The following is a 21,710-nucleotide window of genomic DNA, read 5'->3' as shown; positions in this document are numbered from 1 at the left end:
GCTAGATCAACAGGGCCATGGCCTGTCCGCCACCATAAAGGCGAGATCCCAACGTGGTCACGGCCACTTATTGCCAGCTCACGAAGCCCACAGCTATAAATACTAAGAGTAGAAGCCCTAGAAAGTGGGGCTGCTTCTTCACCACTATAGACAGGAGAGAGAAGGGAAAAATATACCTATCTTATGGGAAGAGAAAACACCATTGTAAGGCTCTGAACCTCTTCATGAAGAGGCAGACCAAACAAATATTATCAATAAAGGTTTCGAATGTTTCTCCCCCTAATTCTAAGTACTTATTTTCGTTTCTTTCATTTGGTCCAACGGATTATTACGATTTGCTATGATTTTCCCGTGATTATTTGTATTGTTTTGCACTCATAAGATATGTAATAACTTTTGAGCAAACACAGATCACACATAAACTTTTCGAGCAAATCACTTTTTGAAAGTGGACCTTTTATTATCATAATCTAAAGAATTGCTAAAAATATAAGGGACAAAGTGCACAATAGCCATTTAGAGTATTTAAAGAATAATCGAAATTTATAAAATCTTAAAATTTAGTCGTCTCAGAATTAACTTTGTTAGATATTGAATGTAGACATAATCTTATGTAATATACATAGCTAGCTCTATGTACTTGTATATATACTTGTTACTTCTTGAATACAACATAAGTGAGATTGCTCTATTGTCTCTATATTTAACATGGTATCAGAGCCTCGTTAGAGTTGGGGATTACTACTCTGCCGGAGTTGACGAGTGTGAGTCTCAAGTGCCGACATAATTTTTTTTCCCGGCAAGGCACTGCCCAACGACGCGTGCTAGCACATGAGACGTCGGTTTTGTATCTAGCTTTCACTCGCAAGATACCTCTCTGTTTCCGGACAAACCGTGGTGGTTCCCTGACCAATGGACCACGCTGCTCTTGTTTTGTTATACTTGGAAGAATCTATCAACTTCTCTCTCTCGGTCAGATCTGAAACTTTTGGTTCTCATCTCCCTTTGGCTGATTTATGTTTTTTGATTCACAAATATTAGTTATTGGGGTTGCTCTTCTACGAAGTTCTACGGATCACGATCATAAATTTTTTTCGATTTGGTTCTCTGATTTGTGAGCTCTTTTGCTGATCTCTATGGCTTCTCTGTTTTGTAGTGCTTCTGTTCTCTAATTGGTTGATTTAATTTCTTAATCTCTGGAGAACCAGAAGTTCTGGAGAAAGCAAAGATTGTTTCTTCATTCTCATTTGGATATTATTTTTTTTGTTTGAAGAAAGTGGGGACGTGATATAATTCTCTTTGACTTACTAATGTTTGGATCTAAGCTCTATTGGAGTACTTTTAGTAGAGTTCTGCTATTTTTACCTTAAGTTATTTTGATACTTTTGGTTGGGAACATGACGGGAAATAATAAGCAAGGAGGAAATAATGCTACAGCTCCTAGTCCAACAATCTTAGTTTTGGATGAGTTTCTAAAATTCCTTCAATATCATAAATCAGTTAAGGAATCATCTTCAGTTACTGCCTTTGCTGGGTCAGATAAAACATGTCTTGTCACCTCTTCCAATAAATGAGTGATCAATTCAAGTGCCACAAATCACATGACAGGTAATTCAAATATTTTTTCTAGCTTTCGCTCACATAAAGCACCCTCTCCGGTTACTGTAGGTGATGGATCAACTTGTAGCAGTGTTGGATCTGGGAGGGTTAAACCAACTTCCTTTATTACCCTGTCATCTATATTAAGTCTACCAAACTTGGCCTTTAACTTGATTTCTGTTAGTAAAATTACCAAAGACCTTAATTGTTGTGTTGCATTCTTTCCCGATCATTGTTTGTTTCTAGATCTTAAGACGATGCAAGTTATTGGTAAAGGATATTTATCTGGTGATCTCTATATTCTTGATGAATGGGAGCCACGACCTATTGCATGCTCCAGTGTTGTGTCTCCTTTTGAAGCACATTGTCGGTTGGGACATCCCTCTCTACCTTTATTAAAGAAGTTGTGTCCTCAGTTTCAAAATATTTCGTCATTGGATTGTGAGTCATGTCGATTTGCAAAACACCATCGCATCTCGTTAAGTCCAAGGGTTAATAAGCGAGCTGAGTTAGCTTTTGATTTAGTCCATTCTGACATTTGGGACCATGTCCGGTTGTTTTTAAAACCGGGCATAAGTATTTTGTCACTTTTGTAGATGATTTTTCTCGAATGACTTGGATTTACTTTATGAAGAGCCGCTCTGAAGTGTTTACTCACTTTTCTGCCTTTTGTGCTGAAGTCAAAACTCAATTCAATGCTTCGGTACGTACTCTAAGGAGTGATAACGCTAAAGAATACATGTCAGAGTTATTTCAGTCCTACATGAGACAACATGGTATGTTACATCAGTCTTCATGTGTTGATACACCCTCTCAAAATGTAGTTGCTGAGAGGAAGAATAGGCATCTACTTGAGACAGCTCGAGCACTTTTGTTCCAAATGAAGGTCCCTAAACAGTTCTGGCCTGATGCGGTTTCTACGGCTTGTTTTCTGATTAATCGGATGCCATCTACTGTGCTCAGTGGTAATGTTCCTTATAGTGTTCTTTTTCTGAACAAGTCATTATTTCCGGTGGAACCTAAGGTGTTTGGAAGCACATGTTATGTTCGAGATGTTCGACCATCTCTTACCAAGTTGGATCCCAAGGCATGAAGTGTGTTTTCTTGGGCTATTCTCGCCTTCAGAAGGGGTATCGTTGTTATTCTACTGAGCTTGGCAAATTTTTAGTGTCAACTGATGTGGTATTTTCAGAGACTACACCATTCTTCTATGCACCTCCCGTTTCTACAAGCTAGGGGGAGGAAGATGAGTGGCTAGTATATCAGGTTACCCGTACTTTGAGAGAACAATCAGAAGATGCTCTTCCATCTCCCAGTTCTGTTGTCGAGCATGAATCGACTATTGTGCCTTCAGTACCTGCTCCAACTGTGTTAGCAAGACCTCCAATTGTTCAAGTTTATTCGCGGAGGTGAGAGACAAATGATACATGTCCTGCACCAGTTCCTTCATCATCTTATCCTCCTTTGCCTGATCCTCCAGATAACCTTGACCTTCCTATTGCTCTTGTAAAGGTACACGTACTTGCAAGTCGACATATTCTGTTGCTAACTTTGTTTCCTATGATCACTTATCCTCTACGTCTAGATCTATGATTGCTTCTCTAGACTCCATCTCCGTACCCAAAACAGTGAAGGAGGCTTTGAATCATCCCGGATGGTCTGATGGAATGCTTGAGGAAATACATGCTTTAGAGGATAACCACACATGGGATCTGGTAGATTTACCAAAGGAAAAGAAACCAGTGGGATGCAAATGGGTCTTTACAGTTAAAGTTAATCCAGATGGTTCTGTGGCAAGACTTAAGGCCAGACTTGTGGCTAAAGGGTATGCTCAAACTTATGGGGTGGGTTATTCTGACACCTTCTCCCCGGTTGCCAAACTCACTTCTGTTCGCTTATTTATTTCTCATGTTGCGTCCGAGAATTGGCCTTTACATCAGTTAGATATCAAGAATGCGTTCCTTCATGGTGATCTTTAGGAGGAAGTTTATATGGAGCAACCACCCGATTTTGTTGCTCAGGGGGAGTATGGGAATGTCTGTCATTTGAAGAAGTCCTTGTATGGCTTGAAACAGAGTCCACGAGCTTGGTTTGGCAAGTTCAGTGAGGTAGTTTAGGAGTTTGGGTTGAAAATGAGTAAGTGTGATCACTCAGTCTTCTATCGGAAATTAGTAGCTGGCACTATTCTCCTTGTTGTATATGTTGATGATACTGTTATCACAGGAAGTGACTATGCGGGGATTTCTTCCCTCAAGTCTTTTCTGCATACTAGGTTTCATACAAAGGACTTGGGCCAGTTGAAATACTTTTTGGGAATAGAAGTAAATAGAAGCAAGAAGGGAATTCTTTTGTCTCAGAGAAAGTACATTCTTGACTTGCTTGCAGAAACTAGAAAGTTGGCAGCTAAACCTTGCAGTACTCCAATGGTTCCTAATGTGCATCTTATGAAAGATGATGGTGATCCTTTTGACGATCCAGAGAGATACAGGAGGTTAATTGAGAAATTAAACTACCTCATTGTGACTCGTCCAGATATTGCTTTTGTGGTAAGTGTTGTTATCCAGTTTATGTCTGCACCAACGGTCAAACATTGGGCAGCTTTGGAACAGATTTTGTGTTACTTGAAAGGAGCTCCTGGACTTGGCATATTATATAGAAATCACAATCATACTCGTATTGAGTGTTTTGCAGATGCTGACTGGGCTGGATCGAAAATTGAAAGAAGATCTACTACAGGTTATTGTGTCTTTGTTGGAGGAAACCTGGTATCATGGAGGAGTAAGAAGCAAAGTGTTGTATCTCGATCCTATGCAGAATCTGAGTATAGAGCTATGTCACAGTCTACATGTGAGATTATGTGGATACATCATTTGTTGACTGAAATTGGGTTAGAGCATCCAATACCAGCAAAACTCTAGTGTGACAATCAAGTTGCCCTCCATATTGCGTCAAATCCGGTGTATCATGAAAGAACTAAGCATATTGAAGTTGACTGTCATTTTATTCGTGAGAAGATTCAGGAGAACTTGATCTCCACTGGCTACATGAAGACAGGAGAGCAACCGACTGATTTGTTCACAAAGGCGTTGAATGAAATTCGAGTTGATTACCTTTGTAACAACCTGGGCATGATCAATATCTATGCTCCAGCTTGAGGGGGAGTGTTAGATAATGAATGTAGACATAATCTTATGTAATATACATGCCTACCTTCGATCCCTCGCTCACAATAGTGGGGAACTGATGAACAATAGTAAGAATAGAGAAAAATAATAGTATATTGCCTTGATATGCGTGTTACAATGTCTCTACTGAATAGTTAGACTCCCCTTTATATAGTAGGGGAGTTTCACCCTCAGTACAATTCTAACAAAGGGTAAAAATCCTTCTTCGTGCTAATCACTGATCCATTGCTGATACGAGCCGAGAATTACGCCGTGACATCCGTTTAGGCACGGATATCACGGACCTTTGTAAGTCATGTGCGATTGTCTGGTAATGCTTTCCGAAATTTTGGGATTCGAATCGGACCTGGGGAACGTGGCCCCGATTCTTCCGAGGGCAGGTGTCTTGCCCGAGGGGCTCCTTTCCCCTGATTCCGATTCCTTACAGTCACGTCTCTGCTCCGTTTGCTTCACCGAGAACGAAGGTGTCCAACGGGCTCGGTTTCACCTGTATACACTTGGTATATACATATAAATATCTACAAGAAAGTAATATTTGAAGGCTAACTTTAGACTATTCATACAAACCTCAGACCTCAAAACCAAAGGCGAGCTTATGTTAGTCATGTGAGGGGCACCAGAATCCGTAAACTTTGAGAAAAACTTATTATATACATATAAATACCTATAAGAAAATTAATATAGAAACTACGACACCCTTAGTACTCACTAGTGCATTGGTTGGGAGGAAGTTTTGTAAGTCCTTTCGTGTGTTGTAACCAAAGGCGCACAAAAAATAAAAAAAGTATAAAGGCAAACTATTAAATCTAAGAAACAATATCTCAAAATTGAGCTATGCTTTTTCACAAACTTACCTTCACTTTTTAATTTTGTTGATATTTTCAATCGCAATTTTCTTTCAATTTAATTCAATAGAATCGAATGGAAAGAAAAGATTTAATGAACTGATATAACGTAGTTATGTTTATTGGTTGAATTTTAAAAATATACAACCTATTCAAATAAATTGAAATTAATCCTGAACCGACCAACCGATCAAATATACTTTCTATTATCGATCTTTATGACCAACAATAGATTTACATTAAACGTAATGGTGTACCCCGAATTCTTAAATTCTGGGTTCACCTCTGCTCAAAGTTAGATTTTGGTCAAGCTCAACTTATTAACTGTGTAAAAAGAATTGCATTGTCATCATTATTCTAAGACTTCTATCCTATATTTTATTTCAGAAAGAGTTTCCGGGGCAATCTCCCAACATAACAAAGTATATAGGACCATAACAACTGAAAAAAGAAACTAAAGACACCTAAATATAATTATAAGACAATTCAGTGGGAGGAAATAGAGAAGAAAAAAAGGAAAATATCGCGTTGCCCTAGTTCTCACGATATACCCCACACCCCACCCCACCCCCTCAAATTTCTCAAAGTTTGGAAACGCCGCTGTTGCCCTTTCTTTTTTCTCTCTCGCGTTCTTCTCTAAGGTATGTTCCAAAGATATTAATTTCTTAAAATTTTATTGCGATTCAATCTGATTTTAATGATTCAAACTTGCGCTTACTTAAAGTTTTGTTTTTTTTTAGTTATTTTCATTGTTTTTGATTGAATCTACTGGATAAAGCATCATTTTTTACTGTTGAAAATATAGATCTATGTAATTTGCTTTTATGTTCAGTTAATTTGGCTGATTTGTATTGGATCTAAATAAGAAATTGGGATAATTTTTCACAATTGTTAAACAATTGCTAAAAGAAGCATGAAATTTTCAAAAGTCTGATCAATAAAAATTACACTTTTTTATATGATAAATATTATAAGACGGCGATTTTATGCTTATAGAGTCGCACAGTGTCTATTTTAAAATTGGAAGTGTTTGAATTTAACAATGGAGTAATATGTTTGCACTTCCGGTATTTAGAGATTGGCGCGTTGGTATATTATTGTGTACTTGTACTTATGTTATTATGATTGGAATGTAAAAAATTGAATTTTTAAACATTTTTCACAATGCTTTTGAATTTATACAGCTCTGTTTTGTATTTTCTACAGTTACTATTTTAGTTTCGTGTAGATAAAATACTGTCTTTACTGAACTGTAGTTCCTATGCCTACACCTCTGTACAGAAATTGATTTTCCTGTGTCGTGTTTCATAAGCTAGTTAGCTTGACGTGCAACTTCCGCAGATTTTTTGTACACTTAAATCCTTATAGAAATGTACTCTTAGATATTGGTGTTAGTAGAACTTGATTTGAGCTTCCTCTGAATATGATATCTTTGCCTCGTGGATTGTTGTTTACAGTAGTGTATTTATCTTTTAATGTGAAGTGACATTTGATTTTTTATAAGACAAATCTGCATGTAACCATGCCTTGTGATTCCTTAAGTTGATTTGATATCAAGGAGAATATGTCGACCTTTTGAATCTTTTTCATCAGGTTCTTTGATATACAGTAATGTAAATACTCCTGTTTTCTAGCATAAATTATATGGGGCTGAATAGGGGTTACATGTGTTTGGTTTGTTTTTAATTCTTGACATTTATTAGTCTCTAGAAGGTTGAAACTGTTGTATCTTGGTTTGTCATGTATTCTACTTGTTCAGGAGTTTGCTTATGTCTACTATCAATTGGATGATTTTCTGTTTGAACTGCAGTTCTCTATACAATGTCGGATGGTCAGGAGAGTGATAAGAACATTGAAATATGGAAGATTAAAAAACTTATCAAGGCACTGGAAGCTGCTAGAGGCAATGGCACCAGCATGATTTCACTTATCATGCCTCCACGTGATCAAGTATCTCGTGTTACCAAGATGCTTGGAGATGAATTTGGAACAGCATCAAATATTAAGAGCAGAGTGAATCGGCAATCTGTGCTTGGTGCAATCACATCTGCTCAGCAGAGGCTTAAACTCTACAACAAGGTTCCACCGAATGGGCTTGTCCTTTACACTGGAACAATTGTGACCGATGATGGGAAAGAGAAGAAGGTTACAATTGATTTTGAGCCCTTCAAGCCCATAAATGCATCACTCTATCTTTGTGATAACAAGTTCCACACAGAAGCTTTGAATGAACTTTTGGAATCTGATGACAAATTTGGATTTATAGTGATGGACGGGAATGGTACTCTTTTTGGGACATTGAGTGGAAACACCCGAGAGGTCCTTCATAAGTTTAGCGTTGATTTGCCCAAAAAGCACGGAAGAGGAGGACAATCAGCCTTGCGTTTCGCTCGTCTCCGAATGGAGAAACGGCACAACTATGTGAGAAAGACAGCAGAGCTTGCAACTCAATTTTATATAAATCCTGCCACCAGCCAGCCCAATGTATCTGGCCTGATTTTAGCTGGATCTGCTGACTTTAAAACAGAGCTCAGCCAGTCTGATATGTTTGATCCTCGTCTTCAGGCGAAGATTTTAAATGTGGTTGACGTTTCTTATGGAGGGGAAAATGGTTTCAACCAAGCAATTGAGCTATCTGCTGAGATCTTAGCCAATGTGAAGTTTATACAAGAGAAGAAATTGATAGGCAAGTACTTTGAGGAGATTAGTCAGGACACTGGGAAGTATGTCTTTGGTGTTGATGATACATTGAAAGTTCTGGAAATGGGTGCTATTGAGACGCTTATTGTGTGGGAAAATCTGGATATTACAAGGTATGTGCTGAAAAATAGCAGTTCTGGAGAAACTATCATCAAACACTTGAACAAAGAGCAGGATGCTGATCAGAGTAACTTCCGTGATCCTGCTACAAATGCCGAATTAGAGGTTCAGGACAAGTTGTCGCTGCTTGAGTGGTTTGCTAATGAGTACAGGAGATTTGGTTGCAGTCTGGAATTTGTCACCAACAAGTCACAAGAAGGATCTCAGTTTTGCCGAGGGTTTGGTGGCATTGGAGGAATCCTCCGCTATCAGCTGGATGTTCGGGCTTTTGATGAGCTCTCTGATGATGGGGAAGTTTATGAAGACTCCGACTAGCAATTACCAACCTCTCAAATACCAGTGCAGCTGTGGAGCGGGAAGCCTGCACTGGTGTCGCCAGGGCTGTCGGCCGCTCATGTTCTAAGTGAAATATTTCTAGGAGCCCTTAAGGTCAGTTGGACGAACCCATTTTGTTTTTTTCTATCAGTCTCTTTTCTTTGCATGTAATGACTCAAAACGGTCGTCAATGGTTATTGTTTCTAATCACTTTCTTCCTAATATGCTTTAAACAGATGGATGACCTGCATGGAGAACACAAATTGCCATCGATTTCATCGCTTGTGCAATCGTGTTCAATTCCAGAGTGATTCAGGCTGTTGAACGAAAGGAGAACAAGATCTAGCAGTGTGGCAGTTGTTTTCCCATTGAAGACGGAGAACCTTATCAGAAAACTTTATGCTTTGCGCTTCTTGGAGGAGTGAAATGCATATGAATAAGCTTATTTTTATTATATGAAGTGTGACGGCGACTCCGCGTAAGTAGTATATTTAATTTCGATCATAAATTCATGTCGTGGGATTTTTTTACGAATGGTATGTTGAGACGAGATATAGACATATAAGTACTGTATTTTGGGATTGCTATTCTTCTATATGTCTCTGGATGTTCTGCTTGAGTAGCACAAATTGACTTGAATTTTACCTGTTTGTTTTTCAGAAAGTGAATGCTCTTTAACTTGATTTTAAAGTCTAATGTTCACAAAGTTTTTGATGACCGGTCAGCCTAGTTGAGGCAAAGTTGTCTCTGTTTGATGATGAGTAGCTGCTCTATATAATTTCGGAACAAACATATACAAGATATATCAATCTTGATTTAACATATATGAAGTAAAATTTAGTTAACTCAAACGATAAAAAGGAAATTGACTAAATATATAGCTTCAGAAGTTTTAAGCTAGATAATAATCACAAAACCTCCCTTTAAGGGAACTCAATCATCATATATAATGTAAAATATATAGAAGGGGACTAACGTCTATGAAGATCTCTAGGAATTCTTAAGGCGTTCATTAAAATCTTCCTCACTAGATTGAGTGGTACTTCCTCACTAGATTGTGTGGTACTATTCTAGATCATTGATATCATTCTCGTACACAAGACGAACCCCTAAACCTTTGATAACTGGATTCTCATTAGAGGCACCAAACTCAAACTGAATCCAGTTATTAGGACTGTAAACCATATGCACGAATATCCACCAAAACGAATCAAACGACAGAGTCTAGAAAAGTATGGCTTAAATCCAGATTCTTTTCACTTCCTCTTAACCCGAAAGAACCACTAATTTCGCTCAAAACGAACTATCATGGCTGACAAGTGAGGCTTGCTCAATTGGTAAAAGCACCTCCACCCACGACCATTAGGTCCTGGGTTAGAGTCATGCTGGAGGGGAAGTGTGGAAACACTATAGATCCTCCTAGGGAGGGATTTAAAAAAAAAAAAAAGAACCATCATGGCTTGTGAACCTACACCGCATCACGAGTCCTTGTAACGTTTTTAGGTAAACAACAGCACCTAAAATAGGAGTTATCGTATCAAAACCAGCACAAATAGTGAACCCCATGAATTTGTGTATGTACCAATTTTTGGGCAGGGCCACTGTGATTGAAGTCCCCGAGTTCTTGAAGGTAAACCACTCTGGAATATACACACCAGGGGCGTAAATACTAAATCTGCCACCAGTCATGGATAGTTCCTGCACCATGAAAGGAATGTTATCTGAGCTATTCACAATGCCAAGGGAAGAAGCTTGAACTCCTTGCTTGTAAACCCAAAGCATTACATCCGGGGAAACATAAGTGCTTAAGGTTCTTTAGAAGAGAAATGGAGAACGGAATTGTTTCAACGGCTGTGTCAGTGCAGTGAAGCTCCTCTAAACCAACTAAAAGTCCCAAGTCCTCTGGTAAACTTTTAAGTTTCGAGCATCCGGACACATGAAGTGTTTTCAGACATTTCAACCTTAAAATACTGCTAGGAAGACTCTCAAGATGCTTGCAGTAACTTAGATTTATTACAGTAACTCCTGATAGTTTCTCAACTGATGCAGGTAGTTCACTCAAACCAGTCGCTTCCAAATACAGTTTTGCTAAATGATTCATTCCCTCTTCTATTTCTGGGAATACTTTTAGCTTTGAGCAACCTGAAAGAATAAGAACCTCAAGCTTTTCCAATCGAATACTCTTTGGTAGGATCCTTAAATTTCTGCAGTTCTTCAGATTCAGCAAGATTAGCTTTCCAAGATCGCCAACAGAAAAATTTATTTCTACCAAACTCGTGCAATCCTCAAGAACCAACCTTTCAAGATTAGGGGTACCCGAAAAATCTGGGGTCCTTATTAGCTTATATGAATGGCTAAGGTTGATGTACTTCAAATTTCCTAGAACCTGTCACAAATTCCCAAGAAGAAAGCCTTAGGTTAGTAATTTGAATAAATGGCATATCTTAATGGATCTAACCCACCATTGGAAGAGTAAAAGGTAACCTAATATGAACCTTAGAGGTATTCCAAAGTTGTATGATGCAACTATTTTTCAATTTCAAAGCAACAAGTTGTTCTCCCTGAAAGCTAATTGGCAGACTTTTTGAAGGATATTTGTGCCAATCGAGCCACCTCAACTCATCAGAAAGAAAATCAGGACCCTGGCAAATATATACATTCCGAAATTTGAGAAACCTTAGTCTGCTCATCTGCACGAAGGCCGTGTGACTAACATTCACTTCTTCTTCACTAGTCAAGTTCAACGATATGCCTTCGATCTTTTCAGTGCCCTGATAAGGAAGGATATTGAAGGCGGATGAAAAAAGGGAAAGAATATAAGAAGTCATATGTATGCAAATGCTTACAAAATTTCTTTCAAGTATTGAAGAATCTTCGCGCTTCCACAACCTACTATATATTCTTGGATCATCATAAGCTTCTCGACGAACAATGTGCCAGCCCATTTCTTGTACCAATTGGTGCATTAAAATGCGGCCTTTTGAAATGGTAATCAAAGATTTCTCCATGAGAACTTTTATGCCAATGGCAGGTCTGAAATTAAAACTCTCGAGTATTCTGGTCACTGAATCTTTCTTCTTCCCTGTAAAGAAACACGCAATGTCTAAGAATATCTGTTGCTCGATACTGTTGAGTCCAGTGAAGCTTCGTTCGAGTTTCTTCAAAATTTCATTTCCTGGGATTGTTTTCAACCATTCCACTTCACTTGTCCATTCAACCAAATCTCTTCCATACAAGAAACTGCCCAGGACTTTCAGAGCCAAGGGGAGTCCTGCAGTATGCTTTATCACTTGAACTGAAAGATCGTCAAATTCCTTAGTTGGGTGTCTCTTCTTAAAAGCATGTCGTTTAAAGAGCTGTAAACTTTCATATTCACTTAATATTCTCATTCTGTATATCTTTTCCACCCTATGCTTAACAAGTAAGTGTTTGTCTTGGGTTGTTATGATGACTCTACTTCCGGGACCAAACCATTCACGTTCCCCAGCTAATGCATCTAACTGATCTGTGCGATCAACATCATCAAGAACAAGAAGAACCTTTTTGCAAGGTAGTCTTTGTTTTTGCATATTAGCTCCTTCAAATGAATCGCTGATCCTTACATCTTTTATGACAAGGATCTCAGAAAGAAGTATCTCTTGCAGTCGCTCTAAGCCTTGTTTTGCTGAACGGTCTCCAACTTCATGAAGAAAACATGCACCTTCAAATTGAGTCCGAATATTGTCATAAATAACTCTTGCTAGAGTTGTCTTTCCCAGTCCGCTCATTCCTAATATTCCAAGGAAGCGAACTTCACCAGACCCGACCTGAAGCATTTTATACACTTTTTGCATGTGTGACTCAATTCCAACAAGATTTTCAGCATTGCTTGCCTGTGTCTGACTACCCAATTTAGCCATTATATCTTCCACAATTTGCTTTATGACTTTAGCTTCATGCCTGCGTACCACAAATGATGTCTCAAAATTCTATATTGTGGCATAACAAATACTTCATCTACCAAAAATGCTTTTTCTTTTGTCCTACAAGGATAAGTAATCTCTCAGACAACTATTTGATCAGTTACACTACAAGTTGAATTCCAACCTCTTTCGGACTCCATTGTCACAACTACATCACCAATCCTTCTAAGATCATCAACATACAATGATGTCAGAACTCCTAAATCATTTGTAGCGATATTGTGGCGATTAAGGTAGGGTTATAGTGGTTGAATGTCGGTAGTCTTCTCATGGAGCTAAAATGGTGACTTGGGAAAGTGGTAAAGATGAAAGTGCGAGAGAGATCGTTTGAATGATGTGGCTTTTGTGATGGCATTTTTATGTGTACTTGTTGTGAGGGTCGTGAGAGTGAGAATGGTGGAGTAACAGTAGTCTTCAAGTGGTATTTTTGAGAGTGGAGAGAATCAATCGTTACGGTAATAATTGATTTTTAGGAATGAGAGATAGTAAGTAAGAAAAAAATGTTGATCAAATTTGGACTATTTCATAAAGTTGAGGAGCAAATATGGACCTCTTCCCTAAAATAAATTAGACGAACCAAGTACTTAGAGTAAGTTATTAACATATCACGATGAGATTGGCTGTAAATAAAGATAATCGGTTTCATGGTACTTACGCATTAGCAGTATTTGGTAAATCCCAGCCAGATAAATTAGCTGCTTCCTCCAGTGCTGCCTTCCATTTTTGCAACTTGTTATCCTTGAAAACGCGGGCTTCATGAGTCCGAAATGCTTCTCCAAAGCTTGACTTTTGTTTCCTTACTGTTGATGGATCTACATCGTAGAAGACCGGAAGGACAATTTGTCCTTTTTGTTTGTTGCATTCCATGATCTTCATTAGTTCATCTAAACACCATGTTGAATTAGCATAGTTTTTGGAGAAGATGATCAAAGCTATGCGCGACTCTTCAATTGCTCTCATAAGATCAGGTGAAATCGACTTGCCTCTTTCTAGTTTCTCATCATCTTTGTAGGTATGAATACCCTTTTGTTGCAGAGCAGCATAGAGATGGTCAACAAATGTTTTGCGTACATCTTCACCTCTAAAACTTAAGAAAACATCATAACTCCACCGAAACGTCTGAACAGAGGAGAAACAAGAAGAGCTCTTCTGCATCATTTTGTTCCTGGACTCAGGAAGTAAATGACAAACTAACCCCTTGACTATCAAAATGCTAGTACTTACTACTACTTAGCACTCTGATTAATATCCAATTAATTAACAACAACTTGTATTTATATATAGTTATTGATAATGACAAAACGCGTGCATAAAGCTCAATATGATCCTAATAATTAAAAGTTTAAACTATTGTAGATAGTGATCATCTTCCAGGAAATTAAGTGTATTGAGAAAAAAGCTGAGAAAGTCAGTCAACCAGCCAGCAATAAATGATTTTTTAAAACAAGCTGCAGCAATTTAAGTGCATGAATATTCTACTAACAGCTAACCATTTGGCAGTGGTTGAGCAGAGCAACCAATGAAGGTCTTGCTTTCATAAAATATTCTTTTATACTTCTTGATTTTGTAATAATTGAGCCCCCAATTTTCCATTAATGTTGCTATGGAACATTGGATTAGTACCGCAATTCTTTTAAGAATGTGTCAAATTTGTATGGTGTTCTCTATTTCGTCAAACAATTAAGTCACTGAAGTCTTGATTTGGTAGTTACTAAGTCAAGACAGATGGTGAGATCAAGATTATTTTACTAACTAAATCAATAAAGATAAAGTTTAAGCAGAAACAACCCTTTAAGGTTGTTAGGTGTTTGTCCGGATTTTCTTACCATATTTGATTTTTCTATCTATTGAAGGAAATGACAACATATTTAACATAATTGGTTTTTATTCTTTTAGAAGGAAATTATAAATCTCTCATATTGGCTAATCCCTTTTCTTGGAGGAAAAGGTTTGGACTTCTATAAATTGATGATCCTTCTTTCTCATTCAGCAGCATCCACAATGTAGCCATAAAGGATTTAAGTGTCTTGTTTAGGATGATAACTTTTCGAGATAAGGTTAGTGTGCCACTTGTGTTTGCCTCTTTGTGAGATTGTTCTCTCGATATTTTATACTCTCTTTTATATAGTGGATTGCCCATCACCGCTGTGGACATAGGTCAATTGACCGAACCACGTTATATGTTTGTGTCTCTTTTGGTATATTTCTCTTTTGTTGTCGTTGTTCAAGGTTTGCGTTACTAGATTCTGCATGACACCTGATTATTTCGATCCTAACAAAGGTCACTTATTTATAAAATACACAGAAAGGGCTAACGCCTGTGGAGGCCTCGAAAGTATGGTATATACAATTCCTTCATAAAGTTCTCTTGAAAATATTCACTACTTGTTTAGTTGTTTCTCCAAGTGAATATCTCTACTTTGCTCATGCTTCAATAATATCGTCCAAGTACACAAGACGCGTCCCCCAAGCTTTACTGTCGAATTGTACAGTCGAATATGCCACAATTTCGATCCAGTCGTTGGGACAGTAAACCTCGTTATTGTAAGGTTGCAGAAAACGACGAGATGGTACATAAGCAAGGAGAGTATGCTCTGAGTTCAGAATTGACATATCACCTCCTTTTATGCCAATAATGCTACGTATATCGCCTTCCTTACCATCATATGTTCTGAATTTAAGGTTAACTGGAAATCCAAGAGATGGTTGTAGGTAACCATCATATAGACCGCACCATTCCATACGTCCAAAAACAATACAGAAAGCAAAGCCCCAGAGGTTGTCAGTGTACCAATTATTGGGAAGAGTCAATGTAACATTTTCCCCAAAGTTCTTGTATGTAAACCACATAGGAATCTGCGATCCAGGGATGCAAATGCTGAGATCATTTCGTAGCACGTATAGTCCCTGCTCCATCAAAGGAATGACGTTATTTGCCAGCCATTCAACACGGCTAAGATAACTTGAGGGAATTGGGAGTTCAATTTGTAAAGAGTTATTTACCTTGAGCATGTTACTCCATAATGCATCAACCATGTCAGTATCATGAAGTTGATGACATTGGCTAAGTGAAAGTCGGCGCAATGTTGGATATTTTGCTAATTGATTGATACTCTTCAAAGATATACATTCATCGGCATGCACCTCTTCTATAGCTCGAGGAAGCTCTGGGAAATGCTCAAGCCTACTACAGCCAACCAATTGAAGAACCTTTAGTCGAGTGAGACCACTGATGCTTGAAGCTGAGATATTTGTAAACGTGTTACCACCAAGATTCAATTCCGCCAAAGATGGTAAGAACCCAAGATTACATAGGATGCCTCCATCTGAAATGCTGCAGCCACCTATATCCAGCATTGTCAATGAACAAAGACCTGATAAATTAGAGAAAACTAGACCCATAGATTCTCTTGAGATTGAACTCCTTACTTGCAAGCCCAAAGCATTGCATCGACGAAGAGATAAGTGCTTAAGGTTCTTTAGAAGGGAAATTGATGATGGTATCATTTGGATCGGTGTGTCATCACAATGGAGCCCCTCCAAACCGACTAAAGAACCCAAATCATCTGGTAAACTTCTAAGTTTTGAGCACCTCGACACATTAAGTTCTTTAAGACATTTCAACCTAACAATACTATTTGGAAGACTCTCAAGATGGTTGCATGAGCTTAGATTTATCACTTTAACTCCTGATAGTTTCTCAACTGATGTCGGTAGTTCACTCAAAGCAGTCGCTTCCAAATATAGTTCTGATAAACGATTCATTCCATCTTCTATTTCTGGGAATAGTTTTAGCTTTGAGCAGCCTGATAGAATAAGAACGTCAAGATTTTCCAATTGAATACTCTTTGGCAGGGTCTTTAAATTGATGCAATTCTTCAACTTGAGTAAGACTAGCTTTTTCAGATCTCCAACAGAAAAATTGATTTCTACCAAACTTGTGCACTCTTCAAGAACCAACCTTTCAAGATTAGGGGTACCCGAAAAATCTGGAGTCCTTATTAGCTTATGTGAATGGCTAAGATTGATGTACTTCAGTTGTCCTAGAAGCTGTCACAATGAAAAAAAAAGAAGAAGAAGTCCTTAAGTTAGTAATTTGAACAAACATTTAATCGATTCAACCAACCTAAGTAAAGCAATGGATAAGTTAATATAAACCTTGGAGCCTTTCCAAAGTTGTATTATGCGACTATTTTTCAACTTCAAACTAACGAGTCGTTCTCCCTGAAAGCTAATTGGAAGACTTTTTGAAGGATATCCGTGCCAAGAAAGCCAGCTTAACTCACTAGGAAGAATGTCCGGACCCTGAGAAACATATGCATTCTTGATTTTGAGAAACCTCAGTCTGGTCATCTGCATGAAGGCTGTTGCACTAACATTCACTTCTTTGACATTAGTCAAGTTTAATGGTATCCCTTTGATCTTTTCTGTGCCCTAATTAGCGAGCATAAATTGGATTAAAAAGGAGAAAAAGTAAGGCAATTAGTTGATATGTATAAAGTTACAGGCCATATTATTGCTTGCACTAATTAGGTTGAAGCCATGTATATTTTTGCAAATACTTACCAAATTTCTTTCAAGTGCATGAGAAATATCTGTGAGCATCTTTCTCAAGTTCAGAGATATGCCTTCGATCTTTTCTGTGCCCTAATTAGCGACAGTGAAGATGGATAAAAAGGAGAAGAACAAAATGAGAAAAAAGTAATATAAAGGCTAAATATTAAGCTACACTATTACATATAAACAATAGTAACAGATATTTTTGCACGTACATACCATATTTCTTGCAAGTATATGAGAAATATCTTCAGACTTCCATAACCTACTATATCTTCTTGGATAATCGAAAGCTTCTCGACGAACAATGTGCCATCCCATTTCTTGTATCAATTGGTGCATTAAAATCCTACCTTCTGAAATAGTAATCAAAGATTTCTCCATAAGAACTTTTATGCCAATAATAGGGCTAAAATTAAAACTCTCAAGAACTCTAGTCACTGAATCTTTCTTTTTCCCTGTAAAGAAACACGCAATGTCTAAGAATATCTTTTGATCGATACTTTTGAGTCCAGTGAAACTTGGTTCGAGTTTCCTCAAAATTTCATCTTCCGGGATTTGTTTCAATCGTTCTACTTCACTTCTCCATTCAGCCAAATCTCTTCCATACAAGAAACTGCCCAGGACTTTCAGAGCCAAAGGGAGTCCAGCGGTATACTTTATCACTTGAGCTGAGAGATCCTCAAATTTCTTAGTAGGATGGTTCTTCTTGAAAGCATACTGTTTAAAGAGCTGTAAACTTTCATCGTCACTTAATGTTCTCATTTTGTATATCTTTTCCACGTCATGCTTAACAAGCAAGTGTTTGTCTTTAGTTGTTATGATGATTCTACTTCCAGAACCAAACCATTCGCGCTTCTGAGCTAAAACCTCTAACTGATCTATGTGATCAACATCATCAAGAACAAGAAGAACCTTTTTGTACCGTAATCTATGTCTTTGCATATTAACTCCTTCAAATAAATTGTTGATCCTTAGATCTTTTATGACAAGGATCTTGGAAAGAAGTATCTCTTGCAATCGCGCTAGGCCTTGTTTTTCTGAATGGTCTCTAACCTCGTGAAGAAAACAAGCACCCTCAAATTGACTTGAAATGTTATCATAAATGACTCTCGCTAAAGTTGTCTTTCCCACTCCACTCATTCCAAATATTCCAACAAAGTGAACTCCACCAGACCCGATGCCAAGCATTTTATACACTTTCTGCATTTGTGACTCCATTCCAACAAGATTTTCAGCATTGATTGCATGCCTCTGACCACCCAATTTAGCCATCATATCTTCCACAATTTGCTTTATGACTTTAGCTTCATGCCTAAACACCACAAAGAATGTTTCAAAACTCTGTTTTGTGGCATAGTAAAAACTTCATTTATCAAAATTATTTTTGTTTGTACAATATAGAGGTTTAATAATAGTTCTCAAATATTACTAAAACCTGTCCTTTTATGAACTTCTGATTTCCTGGAAGCTGTTAACACAGTACTGCTGTTGGTTGTTTATGTAGTATACTTCATGTGTTGAGAGTCAAGCTTAACAGTGATGGAAGTTGCATACATGGGCAATGTGGAGGAGGAGAATTAATCAGGGACACCCAGGAAATCACTATCTTTGCCTAATCTATTCCACTGGAAACTAGTAATATGGCAGAAGCTGCAGCTATGCTCTTTGGCCCTAAGTGGTGTGCCAACAGCGGAATAGAATCACTTGGGCAGAAACTGAATCTACGCTCCTCAACAAATAAGAGTAGTCTCTTCTCAATGAACATGTACAAAGTTTGAGATGCCAAACTCAAATTGTAACTTTTTGCACATCAATAATCAATACAGGCTCAGTTTATTTTTAAAATATGGTATACATTATTTCCTGTAATAATTTCGGAATGAGATGAGGCATACATATAGAGATCATTATGAATTGTGAAATTCAAGATGGAGGGAGGGTAATAGCCAAAAAATTCCTTCCGAGGTCCACATTAAAATTATGGTGCCTAACATTTATAATGGATAACAAAACCAAATCTCCCTAGTGTACTGGCCCCTGCGATGCAAAATAGAAACGAACCAAGAATTTAGAGTGAAAATGAACAATTATCACGATGAGATCAGTTTCATGATACTTACGCATTGGCAGTATTTGGCAAATCGCAACCAGATAAATTAGCAGCTTCCTCCAATGCTGCCCTCCATTTTTGCAACTTGTTATCCTTGAAACAACCACGGGCTTCATGACTGCTAAATGCTTCTCCAAAGCTCGACTTTTGTTTGCTCACTATTGATGGATCAACATTGTAGAACACTGGAAACACAATTTGTCCTTTCAAATTCTTGCATTCCATGATCTTCACTAATTCATCTAAGCACCATGTTGAATTAGCATAGTTTTTGGAGAATATAATCAAAGCTATGCGCGACTCTTCAATTGCTCTCATAAGATCAGGTGAAATGGACTTGCCTTTCTCTAGATTCTCATCATCTTTGAAGGTATGAATACCCTTTTGCTGTAGAGCAACATAGAGATGGTCAACAAATGTTTTGCGTACATCCTCACCTCTAAAACTTAAGAAAACATCATAACTCCACCGAAAAGTATGGGCAGAGGAAGTGCTCTTCTGCGTCATTTTGGTGGGCTGAGAAAGTAAATGATCAAATTAAACACTTGGCTATATATGAATGTTTTTCCTTCAAAGAAGAAGCTGGAGTCGAAGAGGATAAACAAAGCTAGCTAGCTCTATCAGAATGCTTACTTAATTGTACTATACTTAATATATATAGTACAATTAAAAGGGTGTGGCATAAAGCTTAATATACTAATTGAAAGTGCAGCAAATTATTGTAGATCGTCAGCTTCCAGGAAACTAAGAAAAAAAGTCACTTATTTAAAGCAAGCTACATGAATTTAGCACATGACAACAATCTGCGACGACGAAGCTAGGAATTTATTAAAGGGTGTTCAAGGTATAATATATATTTACAAAAAGTAATTTTTACCTAGTGTAATTTTTCGATAAAAGGTGTTCAACACCCTTCACCCTAGGGTTGTTCATTCGGATCGGATATCCGAAATCCGAACCGATCCATTCAATTTCGGATTTCGGATTGTGTTTATTAAAATTTCGTATTTCGTATCGGATTCGGATTGGAATATTTTAATCCGATGCGATCCGAAATCCGAAATTATTAGGGCATGTATAAATATTACACTTTAATTTCGGATAGTCAATACTTCCTTTACATCAACCTCCAAGTTATTACCTTTACAATTGCTAGATTTAGCTATATTGGGACCATAGTACTCTCATAATTGCATAAAGATGAATTTTTCTTAATATATTGCCTCTTTTACATTTGTAAAATATGCATATTAGTTTAACTTTGAGGCATAATAATACGATCCGAAACCCGATCCGATATAATTCGGATCGGATTCGAATTGCATTTTTTAGAATCCGAAATCCAAAATACGAATCTGAAATATGCTAAATCCGATCCGATCTGATCCGTGCAGAGCCCTACTTCACCCTATGTGGCTACGCTACTGCATTAGAGTATTAAACATATTACTCGTGTCCCTTGTAGCAATAAAGGATTCAGATTTATTTGCAAATCAACCATTTTAACTACGGTCAACAACCACCACAATCCCCTTTCTCCTCCTGACCTTGAGTAATTTCAGAAGCGCAACTGTTCATGCGCTCACGTTATATATGAAACTTTGCAGATCCAAAAATGCAGAATAAGATTTTCTCCTTTTAATTAATAGGCTAGAATGAGTGAAAGAAGACGTGTTAGAACTTATTTACCATTGGAGACTGATATTGCTTTGTCATAACCACAACAAGTAGTATATCCTCTTTTTACAGTTATGTGTATTAGAAACACCATTGAATAAGCTTCAATTTATGCACCTGCTACATGGAACGGTTTTAGTTCTGTAAAGGCTACGGGAGGTTGCCATTGACGATATGAAGCCGCCATGGAAGCAGACTGCAGCATAAAATTTGACCAAACACTTCAAATTTTTCGTCTTGGTATACCTCTTCATCGAGGAACCCGCTACTTCTGGTTTGAGTTCTCACTTGGTGTTGGATTTTTTTTTTTTTTTTTTTTTTGGGTGTTGGAGTTCTCAATGTGCAATTTTTGATAGATCCTGTTTGGCCAAGAAAATCGCCTTAGTTTGAAAAATACTTTTTTCAGTGCTTTGCGTTTGCTATTTGTAATTATTTAAAAAGTATTTTTTACCAGTAATTATTGTTTTGGCCAATTTCTATAAAAATACTTTTAAGTTTATTTTTTACTCAAAAGTGTTTTTCAAAAAAGTGCTTTTGGTAAAAAAAACTATTTTTTTCCGTTTGTCAAAAATTGATTCCACTTATGTTTAAAAGTATTTTTTCCTTTTAAAAACTTGATCAAATACCTAAACTTGAA

General features: G+C 37.5%; 2 protein-coding genes across 2 annotated transcripts; one reads left to right on the top strand and one right to left on the bottom strand.

Annotated features, from left to right (window-relative positions):
- The first annotated feature begins 6,152 nt into the window (after positions 1–6,152).
- LOC109243537 (eukaryotic peptide chain release factor subunit 1-3) lies at positions 6,153–9,447 on the top strand. The gene is made up of 3 exons (XM_019410479.1): positions 6,153–6,270; positions 7,440–8,878; positions 9,001–9,447. The coding sequence occupies exon 2, from the start codon at positions 7,451–7,453 to the stop codon at positions 8,762–8,764; it is 1,314 nt and encodes a 437-aa protein (XP_019266024.1). The 5' UTR covers positions 6,153–6,270; positions 7,440–7,450; the 3' UTR covers positions 8,765–8,878; positions 9,001–9,447.
- A 197-nt stretch (positions 9,448–9,644) lies between these two features.
- On the bottom strand, positions 9,645–20,030 carry LOC109243521. The gene is made up of 9 exons (XM_019410467.1): positions 19,407–20,030; positions 17,503–18,598; positions 17,293–17,373; positions 16,885–17,160; positions 15,730–16,776; positions 15,153–15,633; positions 13,382–13,955; positions 11,260–12,703; positions 9,645–11,150 (listed from the first exon to the last, which is right to left on the bottom strand). Exons 1-9 carry the CDS (start codon positions 19,901–19,903, stop codon positions 10,491–10,493), a joined length of 6,156 nt encoding a protein of 2,051 aa, XP_019266012.1. The 5' UTR covers positions 19,904–20,030; the 3' UTR covers positions 9,645–10,490.
- Positions 20,031–21,710: the final 1,680 nt, after the last annotated feature.

This window comes from Nicotiana attenuata, unplaced genomic scaffold (assembly GCF_001879085.1).
Source record: "Nicotiana attenuata strain UT unplaced genomic scaffold, NIATTr2, whole genome shotgun sequence".
Lineage (NCBI taxonomy): Eukaryota > Viridiplantae > Streptophyta > Magnoliopsida > Solanales > Solanaceae > Nicotiana > Nicotiana attenuata.
This window is presented reverse-complemented; position numbering and strand designations above follow the sequence as displayed.

What these genes read in the sequence shown, in the direction of transcription:
- LOC109243537 (XM_019410479.1), top strand. Translation starts at nt 7,451, where the DNA reads ATGTCGGATGGTCAGGAGAGTGATAAGAACATTGAAATATGGAAGATT.
- LOC109243521 (XM_019410467.1), bottom strand. Translation starts at nt 19,903, where the DNA reads ATGACGCAGAAGAGCACTTCCTCTGCCCATACTTTTCGGTGGAGTTAT. An exon ending in ATATACTTGCAAGAAATATG is followed by an intron (nt 17,374 to 17,502) that starts GTATGTACGTGC and finishes GTCGCTAATTAG; the next exon opens with GGCACAGAAAAGATCGAAGG. An exon ending in TATGGAGTAACATGCTCAAG is followed by an intron (nt 15,634 to 15,729) that starts GTAAATAACTCT and finishes TTGATGGAGCAG; the next exon opens with GGACTATACGTGCTACGAAA.